We start from the raw sequence: 22,420 nt of genomic DNA, 5'->3' as shown, positions 1-22,420 counted from the left end.
ACACAGCCAAGACAATGCAGGAGTGGCTTCAGACAAGACTCTGAATGTCCTTGATAAACCCAATCGAACATCTCTGGAGACCTGGAAATAGCTGTGCAGTGACGCTCCTTATCCAACCTGAGAGCTTGAGCGGATCTACAGAGAAGAATTGGAGAAACTCCCCAAATACAGGTGTGCCATGCTTGCAGCCTCATACCCAAGAAGACTCCAGGCTGGAATTGCTGGCAAAGGTGCTGAGTAAAGGGTCTGAATACTTATGTGATCAGTATTTTTAATAGATTTGCAAAAAAAACGAAACACCTGTTTTTTGGTCATTATGGGGTATTGTGTGTAGATTGATGAGGGAAAAAACAATTTAATTAATTTTAGAATAAGGCTGTAACGTAACAAATTGTGGAAAAATTTAAGGAGTCTGAATACTTTCCTGAATGCATTGTATAAGCCATATATTACACGTACATGGCTCTGGGGTGAGCTGGCCTAAAGTAACTGTCAGGGAGAAAACATTGAATATTCAATTACTTTTTTCTCTGTCTATCCTTAAACCATGTCATCGTCTTCGCAGTTTTTATTCAAGAGTCTCCAAACTAATAAGGTTGCTAGCATGCTGTGGTTAATGTACAGAAAGCCCTACCTTTTACATCTGTAGTGACAGTGTCTATATTATGGTTTGATAGTCTTGTATACCTGTACAAAACGCATGACAGGCAAGGGATAATCAAGTAGGGGCTATGCGTTCTATGGAAAATAATGAACGACGTGGAAGTTCTACGATGTGCTAGCGGAGTAGAACTAACCTCCCACTGAGCAGCATTATTTTCCAGAGAACGCATAGAGCCCCGAGTTGATTATCCCTTTTATGTCTATAAGTAAACACATTTGCAGCTAAAAATGTGTTCATTTGCAGGTAGAAATGTATTCAACATCCACTGAAGTAGCTAGAAAGTTCACTAGTTTCCTTGGTAACCAAACAACCAGACGTGCTACTATGAAAATCTAATTCAACAATGGCAAATGTTTTCAATTGGACTTTTGCTTTCAAAAGCAGCTCAAACATAGAACATGTAAGGATTAAATATAGCCTTTGAATTCTACCGTGCTGATATGCCGTGCCCTTGAGGGAAATAATGCACACTCTAGAATGCCCTTCAAGCCAATCAGAAACAAGTATTTAACAATGCCATGGTACAAGTCTACATACTGCATTTGCACAACGATAGAAGATAATTATCTTTCCGAAAACTAGGATAATCATGTTTTTACATCTTGGAATGGCTTGATACACATACGTTTGCCACCTTGTGAGAAAATAGAGAAACCACACACCTCCAGGAGTGGCTGGAGAAACCACACACCTCCAGGAGTGGCTGGAGAAACCACACACCTCCAGGAGTGGCTGGAGAAACCACACACCTCCAGGAGTGGATGGAGAAACCACACACCTCCAGGAGTGGATGGAGAAACCACACACCTCCAGGAGTGGATGGAGAAACCACACACCTCCAGGAGTGGATGGAGAAACCACACACCTCCAGGAGTGGGAGTGGATGGAGAAACCACACACCTCCAGGAGTGGATGGAGAAACCACACACCTCCAGGAGTGGATGGAGAAACCACACACCTCCAGGAGTGGATGGAGAAACCACACACCTCCAGGAGTGGATGGAGAAACCACACACCTCCAGGAGTGGATGGAGAAACCACACACCTCCAGGAGTGGATGGAGAAACCACACACCTCCAGGAGTGGATGGAGAAACCACACACCTCCAGGAGTGGATGGAGAAACCACACACCTCCAGGAGTGGATGGAGAAACCACACACCTCCAGGAGTGGATGGAGAAACCACACACCTCCAGGAGTGGATGGAGAAACCAAGGTCATGTTCATTGGAACATACAACATAAAATGCTTTAAAAGCATTTTGCACAAAAAAAGGTAGCCCCCCCCGTTTTGTCTGTTGTCCGTTTGATGCCTAACGAACATAACCCATGTGTTTGCATCCTAAGTCTGTCCCTTTGACTATGCCGTCTAAAGACAAGGAAAGAAACTACTTCTCTCCACACCCGCATTTCCTTTACCCTTGACTCGCAGTAAGTAAACTGGGGGTAGAAAAAAAAAAAAAAAGAGGGATTTCAGCGATTTAGCCCTCTGCAGAGAGCCGCCACCTCTATGGCTTGCTGGAAAGAGGCTCACTGGAGAATAGGGAGTGTGGGGGCCAAATCTAGGCCTAAGGGTGAACAAGGAGCCCAAACACTAAGGCTCTCTCGGAGGGGGCACATGGTTCAGATAGCAGATATTGCACACTAGTACAGATCATGTGGTCCCCGTTTGGGGAGAAACCAAGGCTTTCTGATCCATATGCAGTGCATTTCAGTAATAGATACACAAGCTATTTATACACTAATATTAAAACATAATATATGCCATTTAGCAGATGCTTTTAACCAAAGCGACACCCAGTCCAGCGTGCATACATTTTACATATGGGTGGTCCTGGCAATCGAACCCACAATCCTGGCAATACAAGTGGCATTGCTCTACCAATTGAGCTACAGAGGACCAACCACAGTAGGAATGCTCATATATGCCTACCTTTAAGATCTCAAAATAGTGGAGACAATGATAGACAGGGGTCAGGAGTAACCGGGGCAGGACGTACTGGACTGCTTCCTTAAAGCCTTCGCATATAGACTGGGGGTTCAGAGACAGACAGAGATGAGTGTTAACTTGGGCAGGTAATACAGTGTCAAATCTTATCAAGGTATATAGACCAGGGATATGCAAACAGTGGTCTGGGGGGAAAAGTCTTATAAAGTTCTGACCTTAGGGAAAATCCACCCAGAAATGGCCCATAACATTTCTAGTATCTCAGATTATTCTGGCAGTTCTCACAGGGACTTCATTGGGAGGTATGTTTGACATGCTTTTTACATTTTAAATCACTTTTATTTTATTTATTAAAGTAGCCGTTTTATTCCCTTTTTAGCCCTTTACATGCCTCCTGTAAGACCTTATGATCCATTAACCGTACATGATACAGACAACATCTTGATGCAATTATACTCATTGTAGTGTGCTCGAAAATATGGAGTATGTCTAGATTCTGAAATTGTTGACATTAATTCTCATTCATATTTTGGAGCACCACGACACCAAGATGTTGTCTGTATCATGTACGGATCACAAATCAAAAGCTTTTACACGAGGCAGGTACAGGTCTAAAAGGGGCTTAAATGGGCACTTTCATCTCAATGAAAAAAAATGTTTGCGATACAAATGTAAAAAGCATATCAAACATCCTTCCACACAGTGAAGTTCCTATGTGAGAATTTCCAGAACAATCGGATACCAGAAGTATTTCTGGACCTTCCTGGCGTGGACCTTGCCTGGTTGCCTTAGCAGTCAGAATTTAAACGCCAAACTCTGTTAGATGCACATCCAAGAATGGCCACCAACCAAAAAGTTAATGAGCAAAATTCTTCCAATTAAATTCACATGTAAATAGCGCGTCATTAATATTTGTAGTACATGATTAATTACATTACAACTCTTTACTTTCTTAAAACATCATTTGAATACATCAGTTGTTTACAATGACAAAAACAAACAATGGAGTAATCAAGCCTGACTTTTGGGGTTATGATAAGGAGTGGTCAGCGAGGGGCTGGGGGGTGTGGTCAGCGAGGGGCTGGGGGGTGTGGTCAGCGAGGGGCTGGGGGGGTGTGGTCAGCGAGGGGCTGGGGGGCTGGGGGGGTGTGGTCAGCGAGGGGCTGGGGGGGGGTCAGCGAGGGGCTGGGGGTGTGTGGTCAGCGAGGGGCTGGGGGGGGGTGGTGTGGTCAGCGAGGGGCTGGGGGTGGTGTGGTCAGCGAGGGGCTGGGGGGGGGTGTGGTCAGCGAGGGGCTGGGGGGTGGTCAGCGAGGGGCTGGGGGGTGTCAGCAGGGTCAGCAGGGGGCTGGGGGGTATGGTCAGCAGGGGGCTGAGGGGTGTGTGGTCAGCAGGGGCTGGGATCAGAGGGGGCAGGGGGGTGTGGACAGAGGCTGGGGGGTGTGGCCTCTGACCTGGAGGTAGAAGGCAGCTCCCGGTTTAGACAGCTGGCTGAGGAAGTGATCGTGGAAGCCAGTCCGTAGGATGTCTTGAGCATACGTCTCATAGGGGTCGAAGGCCAGCTCCTGGAAATAAAAAATATGAAATGTCATGTTTTAGGACAATGGCCACAGCCATAGGGTGTAAGTGGGGTCTGTGAATGACAAGGAACCTTGCCTGGGACCTGAAGACTTGTGTTAGCTACCTGGGCTAATGTCTCGGTCCTGAGCTTAAGCTCGGCAGACTAACAGTGTTGTGGTGCACAAGAGCAATGTATTTTCAGACACAGGTTTAAGTGTAACAGAAGTGGTTTGTGTAATGAGCAACCTTCACTGGTACCTGAAGACTCATGTTAGCTCCCCAAGCTAATGCCTAAGCTTTAGCTCAGTCTTTGGGTGCCCAGGAGCAATTTATTTGCAGAAACAGCACACACACCAAAACAATATATACGCGTGTAAACACACACACACACACACACACACACACACACCTCCACAAAAACACACTTTTTTGCAGACAGCAATTTCTTACCACAGACAGCTTCACACACACCTACCTTGGCCAGGTCTTTGAAGCAGCTGCCCACCACAAACAAGCTGGGCACCCCCCCCCCCACAAACACACACCCACCCACCTCGGCCAGGTCTTCGAAGCAGCTGCCCACCAGCGGGTGTGGGCTCCCCTCATCTGTCATCTCCACCGTGTCTTCAATGAGGCCCAGCAGCTTGAGGGTGACCTCGTGGATGTCCACGATGCGGCTGAAGATGTTCTCCACATCCTGCAGGGTAGTGTAGAGAGCGACGTGTGAGAATAGAGGGATGGTGATGGAAAGATGGGTGGAAGGGGGAGATGGGGAACAGAGTAAAGCAGGAAGGCGGCAGTAGAGAAGTGAGAGCGGTGATAGAGAGGAGGAAAAGGAGTGGAAAAAGGCCAGAGTCAAAAAAAAGTCCTGATGGAAGACCATAGATGCGCAAGTGTGTACGCGAGGGTACCTCCATCACTACTCACATGGTGGGAGAAGAGCTTGGCGTCGGAGGCGATTGGCTCGCGGAACACCTTGATGATGAGGTTGAGGTCGCGCAGGTACTGTCGGACCTCTGCCATGAAGGTCTTGACCAGGTCGTAGTAGGTCTGCTCCTCGCTGGTGGACGGCTCCTCGTCCATCAGGGGGAAACCGCTGATGTCCTCCTCATCCTGGTGGAACATGTCCATCAGAACCTGGAGATGAGGGGGAATAGAAGTGGCCAGAGACTTATTCTTAACAATTACACAAAGAGTGTTCCGGACCACTTTTTGCTCCCGAGTGGCGCAGCGGTCTAAGGCACTGCATCTCAGTGCAAGAGGTGTCACTAAAGTCCCTGGTTCGAATCCAGGATGATCACATCCGGCCGTGATTGGGAGTCCCATAGTGCAGGGCACAATTGGCCCAGCATCATCCGGGTTTGGCCGGGGAAGGCAGTCAAATATGAATTTATTTTAAACTGACTTGAAGAGTTAAATAAAGGTTCAATAAAAATAAAATTCATAGATTATTCAATACCAGGTTGGAGTCAATTCCATTTTAGTTCAGTCAATTCAGGGAGTAAACTGAAATTCCAATTTTCTTCAGTCATTTTCTGTAAAGAAAACATGGAATTGGAATTTCAGTGTACTTCCTGAATTGAAATGGATCCCGAGAGACCCAAGCTTAGAAACATGCATGCGCACACACGCACAGGCGAACAAAAGCGGGCACACATTCTCCCTCATTCAGCTGGCATTCTTCATCAGCTTACGTTCACAAATGACCCTACGGACTCCAGCTTTAGTTGTATATTGGCCAGTCAGTGTGGTTCCTGAAACTTCTCACCATCACACGCCACCAGCCATACAACAACAGTTACAAGACAATCTAATATCAGTCATAACAACATAAAAAGGGGGCCAATCTGGGATTGGAAAACTAGAAATTGTTTATTGGCACATACGGCCAGTGATGTCCTGCTGGGAGATCTCATAGTAGCGGATGTTGAAGATCCTCTTCATAATGCATTACAACACACTGTGAAGCACAACACAGGTGTTAACTCTCACCTTATCGGCACACATGGCCACGGTGATGTCCTGCTGGGAGATCTCGTAGTGGCGGATGTTCCTCACGTAGTTCCCTGCCAGCTTCAGGATGTCTGCTGAGATGTACTCCAACACGGCCACGATGTACACCGACACCTGGTGGTCAATCTTGTACCCTAGTACCTCCTGAACAAGGGAGAGGGATTATGGGAAAATGAGTCCACCACGTACACATATACCTACTGTGTACTGGCGGTCTTGTACCCTAGTGCCTCCTGAACATGACCCAGGAAGAGAGGAATCATGGGTAAAAAGCAGGGTCAGTGTGGTTTGACTACTGTACAATCTGACCACTGTACTTTCAAACTAGTGTAAACGGTGCAGGCCTGAATGGTACACAGAACACAGAAAGCGCAGGGTAAGATTTCCTTTATGCGTTTTAGTTACCGGTACATCATTGAACAGTAATTGGGCACAATGGGTACTTTAAATACTAATTAAGTCATGTATTACGGTTAATGCAAGGCTCAGAATTATATAACCGGTGTTGTTAAAATTATGTCAATCAAGTAATTCTGTTGTTGCTGCACATCAGTATGTGTATTTCTAAAACAGAGCACTACCAGCTCATAGCAAAAAAATGTCTAAAGAATATAGGTGGAATATTCTTATCAGGTATCCAATAAGAGACATGTTTTTTTAAAGGTTGCTTGGTCACTCAAAGCATCTATATGGTTAGGTGTTAGTTCGCATTCTAAAATGTGAATCCTATCCTTCCTTATTTAAAAAGGGGGCAATATGTAAAAGAATACAACAAAAAGTGCAAAAAAGTTGAGGCCTAAATTAAGTAAATCTTTGCATCTCGGCCTCCTTGGAATTTTCCCTTTCATGGTTTGAGTGAGAGTACCATTTGAACTCTACAGCCACCATTCATTCTAGCCTGAGCGCAAACCCTCATATTGGCTTTCGACATTTCTCCATACCCATCCCACAGCTTTTTACCAAAATGTGTTATTGTTTCAACTGCATATCGCCCCTTTAATATCATCTCAATTAAATTATTTGGCATGGGTGAATACATTTAGTTAAGCATCACAGGTTCATGGATTTTCAATAAGTGACCAATTCCACAAAATAGTTAAATGTCTCCCTCTATTGGTCAGTATAGGTACTGTGAGAAGTGGCCAATACCGAAACAGAACATTTTTGACAAAGAACACACAAAATATTGATTTTGTTTATTGAATCACGTTAAAAGCGGTTCAATCAATACTTTGTCTGTTTCATAACATTTTTTTCTGAAGTGGAGAGCACAATTCCTCCTTTGGCCGCCTTTCCTTCCAGTTCTCTGCTGCCAATGACTGGAACGAATTGCAAACATCACTGAAGCTGGAGACGTATATCTCCCTCACTAACTTTAAGTATGAGCTGTCAGAGCAGCTTACAGATCATTGCACCTGTACATAGCCCACCTGTAAATAACCCACCTAACTACCTCATCCCAATATTGTTATTTATACATTTTTGCTCCTTTGCACCCCAGTATCTCTACTTGCACATTCATCTTCTACACATCTGTCACTCAAGTGTTTAATTGCTAAATTGTAAATATTTCTCCACTATGGCCTATTTATTGCCATACCTCCCTAATCTTACCTCATTTGCACACACTGTATATATACTTTTCTATTGTGTTATTGACTAAGTTTGTTTATTCCATGTGTAACTCTGTGTTGTTGTTTGTGTCACACTGCTTTGCTTTATCTTGGCCAGGTCAGTTGTAAATGAGAACTTGTTCTCAACTGGCTTACCTGGTTAAATAAAGGTGAAACACATGTTTTTAAAGATATCAGTAACTGGGCTCTGTTCAGGAGGATGTAACATTACAACACTTTCAGATATATTGTGTAGAACAGCTAGAACGGATGCATAAATGAATACTTGACAGACAGTCCTGTTTGCAACATTCAGGACTTTTTACTGTGCCCTCAGAAAGTACTCACATCCCTGGACTTTTTCCACATTTTGTTGAATTTTGATTGTGTCACTGATCAATACACAACACCCCATAACATCAAAGTGGAATTACGTTTTTAGAAATGTTTACATATTCATTTTTAAAAATGTAATGCTGTAATGTCTTGAGTCAATAAGTATTTAACCCTTTTGTTTATGGCAAGCCTAAATATGTAAAAATGTGCTTAACAAGTTACATAATAAGTTGCATGGACTCACTGTGTGCAATAATAGTGTTTGATATGATTTTAAAACGACTACCCCATCTCTGTCCCTACACATACAATTAGTAAGGTCCCCCAGTCGAGCAGTGAATTTTAAATCACAGATTCAACCACAAAGACCAGCTAGGTTTTCCAATGGTTCGCAAAGGGAACCTATTGGTAGACGGGTAAAATAAAAATATAAAGCAGACATTGAATATCCCTATGAGAATGGTGAAGTTATTAATTACACCTAGGATGGTGTATCAATAAACACAGTCACTTCAAAGATAGAGGCATCCTTCCTAACTCAGTTGCCGGAGAAGAAGGAAACCGCTCAGGGATTTCACCATGAGGCCAAAGGTGATTTTAAAACAGTTAAGAGTTTAATGGCTGTAATAGGAGATAACTGAGGATGGATCAACATTGTAGTTACTCCACAATACTAACCTAAATGACAGATCGAAAAGGAAGCCTGTACAGAATAGAAATGTTCAAAAATATGCATCCGGTTTGCAGTAAGGCACTAAAGTAATACTGCACACAATGTTGCAAAGAAATTAACTTTATGTCCTGAATACAAAGCGTTATGTTTTGGGAGAATCCAACACATCACTAAGTACCACTCTCCATATTTTCAAGCACGGTGGTGGCTGCATCATGTTACGGATATGCTCAACTCCGGCAAGGACTTGGGAGATTTTTGGGGATAAAAAGAGTATAGGAATATAGCTAAGCACAGACAAAATCCTAGAAGAAAACTTGCTTCAGTCTGCTTTCCAACAGACACAGGGAGACAAATTCACCTTTCATAAGGCCACATATACACTGAAGCTGCTTAGCAAGACGACATTGCATGTTCCCGAGTGGCCTAGTTACAGACCGATTTTCAAGAAGATTTTGACAAGACTTGAAAATGTCTGTCTAGCAATGATCAACAACCAACTTGACAGAGCTTGGAGAATTTTTTGAATAATGGGAAAATATTGTACAATCCAGATGTGCAAAGCTCTTAGAGACTTACCCAGAAAGACTCACCGCTGTAATCGCTGCCAAAGGTGATTCTAACAAGTATTGACTCAGGGGGTTGAATACTTATCTAATCAAGATATGATTTGATTTTGTTTTTACTTTGACATGAGTATTTTGTGTAGATCCTTGACAACAAATGAAAAATGTTTTGGGGAAAATAAAGTCAAGGAGTGTGAATACTTTCTGAAGGCACTGTACATCACTGAATACACCCAGCATTTTCAAAGCCTGACGAATGTACTTGGCGCTAAAGACCTAGGCTACATCCTGACCTTCATTATGATTGGTCTAGCCACCAGGGTCATGTTCAGTAGGCGCAAAACGTTTTGAAACAGCTACAAACTACCTGAAATCAGGGTCCAACGTTAACCTTTTCTTTGTAAATGCATTAAGGTCATGCAGGGCCTAGGTTGATATGCTTGGTCTGTATATATTCAGTTCGTAATAGGCTACATTTGGTTATTATGGTAATACTGTATTAAAAAAACAATATAATTTAGCAATGTAGACATTGTATTATTTTTGCTAGTATGTTCACTATTGAAGTTTTACTTTTGTAAACCCCTTTCCCTAAAATAAATAAGCTTAGCGAGTAGTACTCTGGACAGCTCATATGTGAAGGCATCAAGTCATGTAGTGAGAGCGCTCAAGAAGTTCTGACTAGCGAGGAGCGTGGTTGAATTAACGGCCAATCATTTTGCTCAAATACAAATAACATGACTTTTCAGAGTGTAGTTTTCAATGGTTTTCAATAGCAGACTGACTCAGCAGGTAAACTGGAACAACAATATGCGCTGAGAAGATACTGCCTCAACATGTTTTTACTGGCCAGCGGGCCATCAGCAATGTCAGATCCTGCTGAAAGTGTCCAGTAAGACACGTTCATTTTCGCTTTCCATTTCAAATTGCTTTGCCCTACTGAACATGACCCAGAGACATTTGGGATGATGGGTTACCTTGAGCAGCGGGTGGATCTTATCCACTGGCAGGGCCAAAGGATTCCTCCTCTTCCTCTTTTCGATGGCTGCCTGCGCGTCGGCGATAGCCCACTTATCGATAGGGTGAGGGAAACTCTTCTGCACTCGCTCCTGAGGGGAGGAAAGGAGGGACGTGTGAGGGAGATTGAGAGCCCTTCAATAGTGTAATAGTTTTGACCAGAGCCCTATGGGCCCTTGTCAAACGTAGTGGACTACGTAGGGAATAGGGTGCCATTTGGGCTGCAGTCCGGCCTTATCTCTTATTTACTTGAATTACATATTTCCTGGTCCTCTGTTGATGCTGCATCAATAGGCAAAGCAAACATGTCTTCGTTCACTGGGGGTAAACATGACTCCTCCTCCTTCAAACTGCCCTATGACACTTGACATAAGCATTTCCATGCGTTCACCATTGTTTTATTGTCGCAGACGTTTCACATGGGACTTTTCCCTTAAAAAAGGGACATCTATAGGTTATGTCAATGGGAGGGCGGGTGCATGACATGTACATGTCAAGTGTCATGTCACACTTCTGCTGCAGGCACTACCAGGATGTCCCTCCCTTGATGTATGAGTTAGGTAAAGAGTTCATTCAACTCTTTAAAAACAAAGGGTGAGAACTACAAAATACATCCACAGTTAACGGAGGACATCTTCATAAGCACTACATAAAAAGTCATAAGCGCTTATGTCAACAACTTCAAGTTGACATAGGCTTTCTGAGGCCTAGGCATTTACAAAATGTTTGTGTTGTATATTTGCGGGAATCAAACATTTATTTTGTGCTTACAAAAGGTATTAAGGAGCTCTTTATGAATGCGTTATGTAGTCCTTATGTAGGGTACATACATAGTACACAAACAATACAAATTTCACACAATCCGTTGGATTCAAATGGGTCACAAATTACAATATACACAAGCACAAATGAGTGTGGTCAGTCACCAACCCAGGCAGGCCAAGGGTTAAAGTTCATACAGACAGGGTCACAGGGAGAGGTCAACAGAAAGAGAGAGCACAGAACTAAGGGAGGAGTAAACATGGTACAAAGAGACCACATATCCATGGTTTGACTTTACCATGCCCCATGGTTAGGGCCATTGACCGTAAAAAGCACCTGCGGATTTCACGTGATCCGTCTGCTAGCAAAAAATGAGTCAAGGTGGACAAAACAAAAACAAGAGGTGAAAACAGGTTGGCCATCTAAAAACATGGACAGAACAAAGCAAGATGTCAGATGTTTTCTGCATTAGCTCATGTCAGTTATCATTGTAGAAAAGCAACAGTGTGATGCGCAAGAAAACGTTCTACTGTTCAATGACATAAAATAAAACAAGATATGGGAATGCTGTGAGTTCTGTTCAAATGATTGTCAAAGCAATACAAGTCAAAATACATGTCCGTAAATAGCTTAACTTTTCTACCGGTCACTTTGTAAATGGATTGGATTGGATTTGTAAGAATACAAATGAAAACTGAGTTTTATCTCAGTGCAAAACAAACCGTCTAAAGTACACAATGACCTGAGCTTAAAAGAAATCCACTTCAAAAACACTGATAATTTCCCCTTTTTGGGTGGGCACATAAAATCCACATCCTCTTTTACTGCAACCCTGACTTCACCAGCTGTCGATAAAAAGTGTGCTAACAGAATAAAATGAAGCGGAATGCTATGCTGTGACTGTGAGGGACATTAAAGCAGCAATCAGCAGTAGAAAGAGAAATGTAACCAACCAAATTCAGACAGTGCTATGGATGCAAGGACTGGCCATCCATGATATCAACATTATAGTTTTAACCATGTCTTGAGGCTATATAGTGTTTGTTTACACACATTGGAGTAAAACAAGCTTATATTTTGGCTTCTGATGGGGTACGACAGTTGAACTAAGCTCATGAAGCATTTATAAATTATATTCTTCAAGAATTATTACGTACAAATCATTCATTTAAGTCCTAAAATTGATGTATACTGAAACCAAATATAAAACACCTAAATTTCAACAATTTATACGATTTTACAGTTCATAAAAGGAAATCAGCCAATTTAAATGTATATTAATTAGGCCCTAATCTAAAGAGTTCACATGACTGGGAATAGATACAGTGGGGCAAAAAAGTATTTAGTCAACCAATTGTGCAAGTTCTCCCACTTAAAAAGATGAGGCCTGTAATTTTCATCATAGGTAACACTTCAACTATGACAGACAAAATAAGAAGAAAAATCTAGAAAATCACATTGTATGATTTTTAATGAATTTATTTGCAAATTATGGTGGAAAATAAGTATTTGGTCACCTACAAACAAGCAAGATTCCTGGCTCTCACAGACCTGTAACTTCTTCTTTAAGAGGCTCCTCTGTCCTCCACTTGTTACCTGTATTAATGGCACCTGTTTGAACTTATCAGTATAAAAGACACCTGTCCACAACCTCAAACAGTCACACTCCAAACTCCACTACGGCCAAGACCAAAGAGCTGTCAAAGGACACCAAAAACAAAATTGTAGACCTGCACCAGGCTGGGAAGACTGAATCTGCAATAGGTAAGCAGCTTGGTTTGAAGAAATCAACTGTGGGAGCAATTATTAGGAAATGGAAGACATACAAGACCACTGATAATCTCCCTCGATCTGGGGCTCCACGCAAGATCTCACCCCGTGGGGTCAAAATGATCACAAGAACGGTGAGCAAAAATCCCAGAACCACACGGGGGAACCTAGTGAATGACCTGCAGAGAGCTGGGACCAAAGTAACAAAGCCTACCAGTAACACACTACGCCGCCAGGGACTCAAATCCTGCAGTGCCAGATGTGTCCCCCTGCTTAAGCCAGTACATGTCCAGGCCCGTCTGAAGTTTGCTAGAGAGCATTTGGATGATCCATGAGAAGATTGGGAGAATTTCATATGGTCAGATAAAACCAAAATATAACTTTTTGGTAAAAACTCAACTCGTCGTGTTTGGAGGACAAAGAATGCTGAGTTGCATCCAAAGAACACCATACCTACTGTGAAGCATGGGGGTGGAAACATCATGCTTTGGGGCTGTTTTTCTGCAAAGGGACCAGGACGACGTAAAGGAAAGAATGAATGGGGCCATGTATCGTGAGATTTTGAGTGAAAACCTCCTTCCATCAGCAAGGGCATTGAAGATGAAACATGGCTGGGTCCTTCAGCATGACAATGATCCCAAACACACCGCCCGGGCAACGAAGGAGTGGTTTCGTAAGAAGTGGCCTAGCCAGTCTCCAGATCTCAACCCCATAGAAAATCTTTGGAGGGAGTTGAAAGTCCATGTTGCCCAGCAACAGCCCCAAAACATCACTGCTCTAGAGGAGATCTGCATGGAGGAATGGGCCAAAATACCAGCAACAGTGTATGAAAACCTTGTGAAGACTTACAGAAAACGTTTGACCTCTGTCATTGCCAACAAAGGGTATATAACAAAGTATTGATAAACTTTTGTTATTGACCAAATACTTATTTTCCACCATAATTTGCAAATAAATTCATTAAAAATCCTATAACGTGATTTTCTGGATTTTTTTTCTCATTTTGTCTGTCATAGTTGAAGTGTACATATGATGAAAATTATACAGACCTCTCATCTTTTTAAGTGGGAGAACTTGCACAATTGGTGGCTGACAATACTTTTTTGCCCCACTGAATGCATCGGTTGGTCAAAGATGCCTGAAAAAAAAAAAGTAGGGGCGTGGATCAGAAAACCTGTCAGTATCTGGTGTGACCACCATTGGTCTCATGCAGCGCGACATCTCCTTCGCAGAGTTTATCGGGCTGTTGATTGTGGCCTGTGGAATGATGTTCCACTCCTCTTCAACGGCTGTGCGAAGTTTTTTGATATTTGCAGGAACTGGAACACACTGTCATACACGTTAATCCAGAGCATCCCAAACGTGCTCAATGGGTGACATGTCTTGTATTCAGGCCATGGAAAAACTGGGACATGCTCAGCATCCAGGAATTGTGTTCAGATCCTTACGACATGGGGCCGTGGATTATCATGTTGAAAGCACTCCACACTGCCCTTTCCCACCTGGACAAATGGAACACCTATGTGAGAATGCTGTTCACTGACTATAACTCAGCGTTCAATACCATAGTGCACACAAAGCTCATCACTAAGCTAAGGACCCTGGGACTAAAACACCCTCTGCAACTGGATCCTGGACTTCCCGACGGGCCGCCCTCAGGTGGTAAGAGTAGGCAACAAAACCATCTGCCACACTGTCATGAAGAGGGCACAACACCTATTCCCCCTCAGGAGATTGAAAAGATTTGGCACGGGTCCTCAGAATCTCAAAAGGTTCTACAGCTGCACCAGAGACTGGTTGCATCACTGCCTGGTATGGCAACTGCGCGACATCCGACCATAAAGCGCTACAGAGGGTGGTGCGTCACAGTTTCACACGGTTTCTCTGTACATTCAAATTGCTATCGATAAAATGCAATTGTGTTCATTGCAATTGTGTCACCCTGGTGAAGACAGCGACCATGCAGATGAGCTTCCCGGAGACGTTTTCTGACCGTTTGTGCAGAAATTCTCCAGTTGTGCAAACCCAAAGTTTCATCTGCTGTGCGGGTGGCTGGTCTCAGACCATCCCGCAGGTGAAGAAGCTGGATATGGAGGTCCTGGGCTGGTGTGGTTACACGTGGTCTTGCAGTTGTGAGGCCGTTCGGCGGTACTGACCAAAAACTTTAAAACGACATCGGGGGCGGCTTACGGTAGAGAAATGAACATTCAATTCCCTGGCAAAATCTCTGGTGGACATTCCTGCAGTTAGAATGCCAATTGTACACTCCCTCAAAATTTGAGACATCTATGGCATTGTGTTATGTAACAAAAGTGCACATTTCAGAATGGCTTTTTATTGTCCCAAGCACAAGATGCACCTGTGTAATGATCATGCGGTTTAATCAGCTTCTTGATATCCCTCACCTGTCAGGTGGATGGGATTATCTTGACAAAAGGAGAAATGCTCACTAACAGGGATGTAAACAAATTGTTGCACAGCATTTGAGAGAAATACGCTTTTTGTGCATATGGAAAATGTCTGGGATCTTTTATTTCAGCTCATGAAACATGGGACAAACACTTTACATGTTGCGTTTATATTTTTGTTCAGTGTAGCAAATGCTGATTGCCCCTTTAAGTAGAAGTAGCCCGCATCACTGGTCAAGGGTCAGTTTATTTCCCAGATGATAGGTTTAAATGAGAGGATCATGGGAACAGTCGTCTGATCCTAGACCTGTGATTTAGAGGCAACTTCTACCTCGCCACAGTTCGTTGTTGATTCCATGAGGGACTCCAAAAGGGAAGGTCTGCTCACTGTTTTTCTGCTTCCAAACGTGATCTGTTAATAATAAAGATTAGACAACACAATCACAACGATTCAACTTAATTGTGATTGAAATGCGTTATCACCTTGACCTAAGCTTCAGTAAAAGATCACATTTGAGGGCAAAACAACACTGAGCAAACACTCCTATTTCTCTACGTAAAGGACCTGTTTGTCCAAAGCTGCTGCTATTGCTTTGGAAGTATGTAAAAAAATATATTTAAAAAAACTCTGTTTACACTGTAAAAAAGGGGTCAACAAGGTTTTTGGTCCAGACACTGTTGCACTATTGACGGAGATCCTTACCTCCACATCCTGCACGCTGCGTGGCTGTGCCTGGCAGAGCATGCTGAGCAGCAGTAGGATCAGCTCCTCAATGTACTGCAGTGCATCCTCCTGGGACGACAATTTGGGATGTACCTGGCTCAGCACCTTCACAGAGAGAGATGTGTATTAGTTCAGTATGAGTAGATTTTTTTTAAATCAGCTGTTAAAAAAAAGGTTGGATCGGCAGAATACGTGGTAAACATGTATTAGTTCAGTATAGGTTGAGTTGATTATCATTACACTTTTTTTTAAATCAAGTGTTAAAAAGCTTGAGGTGCATCTGACTCAGCACCTTCACACAGAAAGAGAGATGTGGCTAAGCTACTAGTTCAGTATAGATTCCAGCTGGGCCCAAACTGGTTGAATAAATGGTGTTTCCATGGAATAGAATCAACGTGGGAAAAGTAATCAACGTAAGGGAATTTAGAGACATGTTGAAATTTTTACACCCAACTTTGAACCTAAATCCAATAACAGTTCAAATGTTTGTTGATTTCACGTTAGTTGAGAACTCAAATGTAAAATCAAAACTAGACGGAGTGACGTCTATGTTCAAAAAAACCTTGGGCTGCGACTGGCGAGATATTTTCTAGTGTAGTATAGTTTCACACTTAGTCCTTTTTCAGACAATTTTTGTAAACTCAGTGCAGTTCGCTTAATTTGTTGTGCCGTGTGAACACTCCAAAGTAACTCGGACCCCTCAAAAGAGCCCCGAAACAAACCAAACAGACCATCGCGAGAGGTTGTCTGAATTCGGTTTGTTTGCTTGCCATTATTTCTGCACCACACACTAGACTACTGCAACACCATTTCCCCTGCCATAAGACCAATGTGCCACAAAAGAGAGAAGATGAGGTAACCCATTTACTTGACCTGCACGGTCATAACCATATCATGTCCTAACAGCTGACATAACACTGTCATGACACATATTTAGACCTGTTGTGACAGTGTTATTTCCTTGCTGTTATGAAACCTACATAAGAGTGGGAAGGAAACTTATTTGCAGAGAAAACTTATTTTAATAAATGTGGGTTCTGACACTTCAGGCTAGGGTCCTTTTTTCTCAATTTCCACCTGACTGACGTGCCCAAAGTAAACTGCCTGTTGCTCAGGCCCTGAAGCCAGATATGCATATAATTGGTACCATTGAAAAGAAAAAATGTTGGAGACTATAACACAAAAGATATGGTAGGAGAAAATCCATAGAAAAACAAACCAGAATTTTTTTTGAGAGAGAGCCTATACTATTACAATGGAAAGTATAGATAAATAATTAAATCTAGCTCCCAGAATGCAATTCCTATGGCTTCCACATGGTGTCAGCACCGTGTTCAACGTTTCAGGCTTGTTTCTTCCAAAACGAGTAAGAAATATGAGTTTTAGTACTGGGACACACTATTGGAAATTCATGTTTGGTCGCACGAGGAAGACAAGACACACCTGCTAATATCGGTTTCCTATTGAACATACTACTTTCCGTATGAAAAATTATAGTTGGATTACATTTTAGGGTATCTGAGTCAATAGAAACTTATTTAGAATTGTTTTAACAAAGTTACATATACATACACACACACACAACTAGGTTGGAGTCATTAAAACTCGCTTTTCAACCACTCCACAAGTTACTTGTTAACAAACTATCGTTTTGGCAAGTCGGTTAGGACATATACTTTGTGCATGACAAGTAATTTTTCCAACAATTGTTTAAAGTAAGATTATTTCACTGTATCACAATTTCAGTGGGTGAGAACTTTACATATACTAAGTTGACTGTGCCTTTAAACAGCTTGGAAAATTCCAGAATATTATGTCATGGCTTTAGGCTAATTGAAATCATTTGAGTCAATTGGAGGTGTACCTGTAGACATATTTCAAGGCCTACCTTCAAACTCAGTGCCTCTTTGCTTGACATCATGGGTAAAATCAAAAGAACTCAGCCAAGACCTCAGAAAAATAATTGTAGACCTCCACAACTCTGGTTCATCATTGGGAGCAATTTCCAAACACCTGAAAGTACCACGTTCATCTGTACAAACAATAGTATACAAGTATAAACACCATGGGATTGCGCAGCCGTCATACCGCTCAGGAAGGAGACGCGCTCTGTCTCCTAGAGATGAACGCACATTGGTGCGAAAGGTGCAAATCAATCCCAGAACAAATGCAAAGGACCTTGTGAAGATTCTGGAGGAAACGGGTACAAAAGTATATATACCAACAGTAAAACGAGTCCTAAATCGACATAACCTGAAAGGCCGCTCAGCAAGGAAGAAGCCACTGCTCCAAAACCGCCACAAAAAAGTCAGACTACAATTTGCAACTGCACATGGGGACAAAGATCGTACTTTTTGGAGAAATGTCTTCTGGTTTGATGAAACAAAAATATAACTGTTTGGCCATAATGACTATCGTTATGTTCGGAGGAAAAGGGGGGATGCTTGCAAGCCTAAGAACACCATCCCAACCGTGAAGCACAGGGTGGCAGCATCATGTTGTGGGGGTGCTTTGCTGTAGGACAGACTGGTGCACTTCACAAAATAGATGGCATCATGAGGTAGGAGAATTATGTGGATATATTGAAACAACATCTCAAGACATCAGTCAGGAAGTTAAAGCTTGGTCGCAAATGGGACTTCCAAATGGACAATGACCCCAAGCATACTTCCAAAGTTGTGGAACATTTGTGGGCAGAACTGAAAAAGCGTGCGAGCAAGGAGGCCTACAAACCAAACTCAGTTACACCAGCTCTGTCAGAAGGAACGGGCCAAAATTCACCCAACTTATTGTGGAAGGCTACCCGAAACGTTTGACCCAAATTAATACATTTAAAAGGCAAAGCTACCAAATACTAATTAAGTGTATGTAAACTTCTGACCCACTGGGAATGTGATGAAAGAAATAAAAAGCTGAAATAAATAATTCACTCTACTATTATTCTGACATTTCACATTATTAAAATAAAAGTGGTGATCTTAACTGACCTAAAACAGGGAATTGTTATTCGGATTAAATTTCAGGAATTGTGAAAAATTGAGTTGAAATGTATTTGGTGCATGTAAACTTCCGACTTCAACTGTGTATATATAGACATATTTTTTAAATGTACTCTTATTTTTTTTATTGTGTCTTCTGGTTTGCTTTATAAGGAATTTGAAATAATTTATAATACTGAAGTAGATTTTAGCAATTACATTTACTTTTGATACTTACGTATATTTAAAACAAAATACTTTTACTCAAATAGTGCTTTACTGGGTGACTGACTTTTACTTGAGTGTTTTTCTATTAATAAGGCATCTTTACTTTTACTCAAGTATGATAATTTGGTACTTTTTCCCCACCACTGTAAGTAGGTATATATAGCGGTCTGAAATTCTGATGGGATGGCTTGTCCTGCACTTTGTAAAAACCCAGAGTGCATTCAGGGAATGTTGGAAAAAGCTTTTGGATCCTTTCTGAACTTGGCAAATGTGAATAAAGAGGACTCGGACCACAAAATAGGTGAAGTGAACTGGCGAGAGAGTTGAGTCCTCATTCAAAGGCAAGGGCAGTGTGAATACAAAGAGGATTTAGTATATATATATATATATATTTTTTTTTTTTTAAATACCCTTTGTAAAAATTTAAAATAAATGGAGTTTCTCATTTGGACCACTCGAATACAGACAGAATACAATAATAGTCAACTTTTTACTGAAAGTAGGCTAGACTTCACACTCTCTTTTGGTTGGATAGGATGCGGTGGAATATAATGTAATGAATAAAAAAGACAAATAGGCTTGTAGTGTGGCTCCCCTTTGGAAAAGCCCTCTAGATATGCATTTGCAAATTGCAATACAGCCAACGAGTATTAGGCCTACCTGATGAAATGCAAATTCAGAGTGCTGTGTTCACCAGTACCTAGTCTACTCAAATACATTCTTACTCTGGATAGGCCCATCTGCATTCCAGTCAAGTGCACTCCATCATAACAGTCACAAGTCACTGTGACCTACACGAGGAGTTCTTGCAGAACATACACATCATAACATAGACCTAAACTCCTTGAACACAGCCCATGGTTGGCTTTAAATCAAACACTAGACATAGGCTACATGATTATTGATGAAAGCTATTTTCCAAATCAATTCATATATTTTCAGCAGGAAATTGCTATTAAGTACTCATTATCCAAACTAATTTTGTGTTGACTACTGACAAACTTGTGCCCATTTCATGCAGTCACTCAATCAGTGACACACATGGCTAGAAAAAGAGATGACCAGCGACGAAGGGTTGTCGCTACGAACATAACTATAAAGACACATTATTCTAACGTTGAGGCCTACCTTTTGGTCCTGCATCTCCTAACCATCATCCATTGAGTTGGTACAAGACAACACATCAATCTTAACTTTACGGCTGGTAATGGGTCAAATACGTTAGGGAAAAAGTACACAATTAGGCTACTTGAGTTTAGGTTGGAATAAGCATACGTTTGCGGTTGTAGCTCGTGGAGTGGGACTACTGCCTCTAACTCTGTGTCCCTGGTAACTGACTGAGCCCAGTGACGAGAGCACAGCATAGACACTCCGGTCTCCTCAGTTCGCCTCGCCAGCCGAGGCCTCCTATCAGAGCATGACTAAGCAAGCTCTGAGAGTCTCTACTCCCCTCCTCCTCTTAGAGAGGGCACGGTCCTACTCAACTTGGCAGCTCTTCAGAGGCAGAGAGAATTACAAAGGGAGAGAGTGAGTGTGAGCGAGAGAGGGTGTTTTCTGAGGTCAGAGTGAAAAGATGGAGACCTTAGAAATAGAAAGTAAAACTATTTTTATGAATATGCCATTTAATTTTAAGGGAGAGACTGCATCAAATAGTAAACTAATCGGTAAAAATGGTGCAGAGTGAATAAAAGCAAAAAGGCGCAGATAGCGTGAAAAGCTAAATGAAAGGGAGGTAAGTAACAAGGGGACTATAACCTACAGCAGGGATCATTAAGATTTTTTCAACATGATTACTAATTATTTGGAGAGAGCAAATTGACTGCAAGAAGCCCAAATAGATGTATTTGACTAAAACAATACATTTCAAACCTTGCTTACATTTGTATGCAATTACACGTATCTCTCTATTAGGCATGGGAATACTGTGGAACAGATTACCTAAATTAAAATCACTTGGAGCTGATTTCCTGCTGTTAACAGTAATTTATTTCCAACAATTAAAATAAACTAAAAAACTAAATACAAACTCCAAAATACATACAGTACCAGTAGTTTACACATCTACTCAATCAAGGGTGTTTCTTTGTTTTGACTATTTTCCACATTGTACAATAACAGTGAAGAAATCAACACTATGAAATAATGCATATGGAATCATGTAGTAACCAAAAAAAGTGTTAAAATCAAAATATATTTGAGATTCATCAAAGTAGCCATCCTTTGCCTTGATGACAGCTTTGCACACGCTTGATACTTCATTGGAGCAAGAAATACGGTGGAAACCAATTCGAGCCCATGACAAATACCAATTCAACAAGCAAGTGACAAAACTTCAGATAGAAAGGCAGAGAATCGGAACATGGCGAAAATCGTACTGCAGCTGAAGTGCAATCTTCTCCCATCACAAGGCAAAGAAAACGCCCATCTTCTATGGAAATACAGAGGTTGCTGTACTGGGTCAATAAAGCCTGAATGTTCTCTAATGCCTCCATTTTACACACACACACGGCTCCTCAGTGGAGGACCATCCTCAGTGAATTTAATAGAAATAAAACTATACTAAATATATTCACCTCACCAAATAATTGATTAAAACACACCATCTTGCAGTGAAGGTCTACAGTAGCCTCAACAGCACTCTGTAGTGTAGTACCATGGTGTAGCTGGAGGACAGATAGCTTCCATCCTCCTCTTGGTACAATGACTTCAATACAAAACCTAGGAGGCTCATGGTTTTTCCCCTTCCATAGACTTACAGTCATTGTGATAACTTCCTGAGGACGACCTCCAACCTATCAGAGCTCTTGCAGCATGAACTAACATGTTGTCCACCCAATGAAAGGACCAGAGAATGACACTAAGTACTGAAAAAATAAACTACAGCTATCTAGCACAGAAGTGCCTAAAATGTGGTGAGTGGAAAGACAGTTGAACAGTTTTGAATATAAGTTTCTTACAAAACTAAGGAGAAGCAAGAGTGAGATTAAATATGGTTGTATGTTTATTTTTAAACTTTCACTTAGCTATCGAATGTAGCTAGCTAGTTTAGCCTACTCAAATAGAGAGGGATGCCATGTTAGCTTGCTGGCTATCCAACACTGGAACTCTTCCAAGTCAAGATTTTGATTTGATTAATTTATTGCCACCGGGGCCCACCAGTGTAA

The 22,420-nt window shown here is 41.9% G+C and overlaps 1 protein-coding gene across 1 annotated transcript in view; it reads right to left on the bottom strand.

Moving 5' to 3' along the window:
* Positions 1-22,420, bottom strand: part of LOC115142668 (son of sevenless homolog 1) — a 72,060-nt gene that overhangs the window by 40,103 nt on the left and 9,537 nt on the right. Inside the window, 7 exon segments of the mRNA XM_029682304.2 lie at positions 2,597-2,695; positions 4,063-4,173; positions 4,722-4,865; positions 5,096-5,305; positions 6,161-6,325; positions 10,347-10,478; positions 16,030-16,155. Of these exon segments, the coding sequence (XP_029538164.2) occupies positions 2,597-2,695; positions 4,063-4,173; positions 4,722-4,865; positions 5,096-5,305; positions 6,161-6,325; positions 10,347-10,478; positions 16,030-16,155 (987 nt within the window).

Source organism: Oncorhynchus nerka, linkage group LG15 (genome assembly GCF_034236695.1).
Source record: "Oncorhynchus nerka isolate Pitt River linkage group LG15, Oner_Uvic_2.0, whole genome shotgun sequence".
Lineage (NCBI taxonomy): Eukaryota > Metazoa > Chordata > Actinopteri > Salmoniformes > Salmonidae > Oncorhynchus > Oncorhynchus nerka.
Note: the sequence above shows the minus strand (reverse complement) of the source record. Positions and strands in the feature narration are given on the sequence as shown.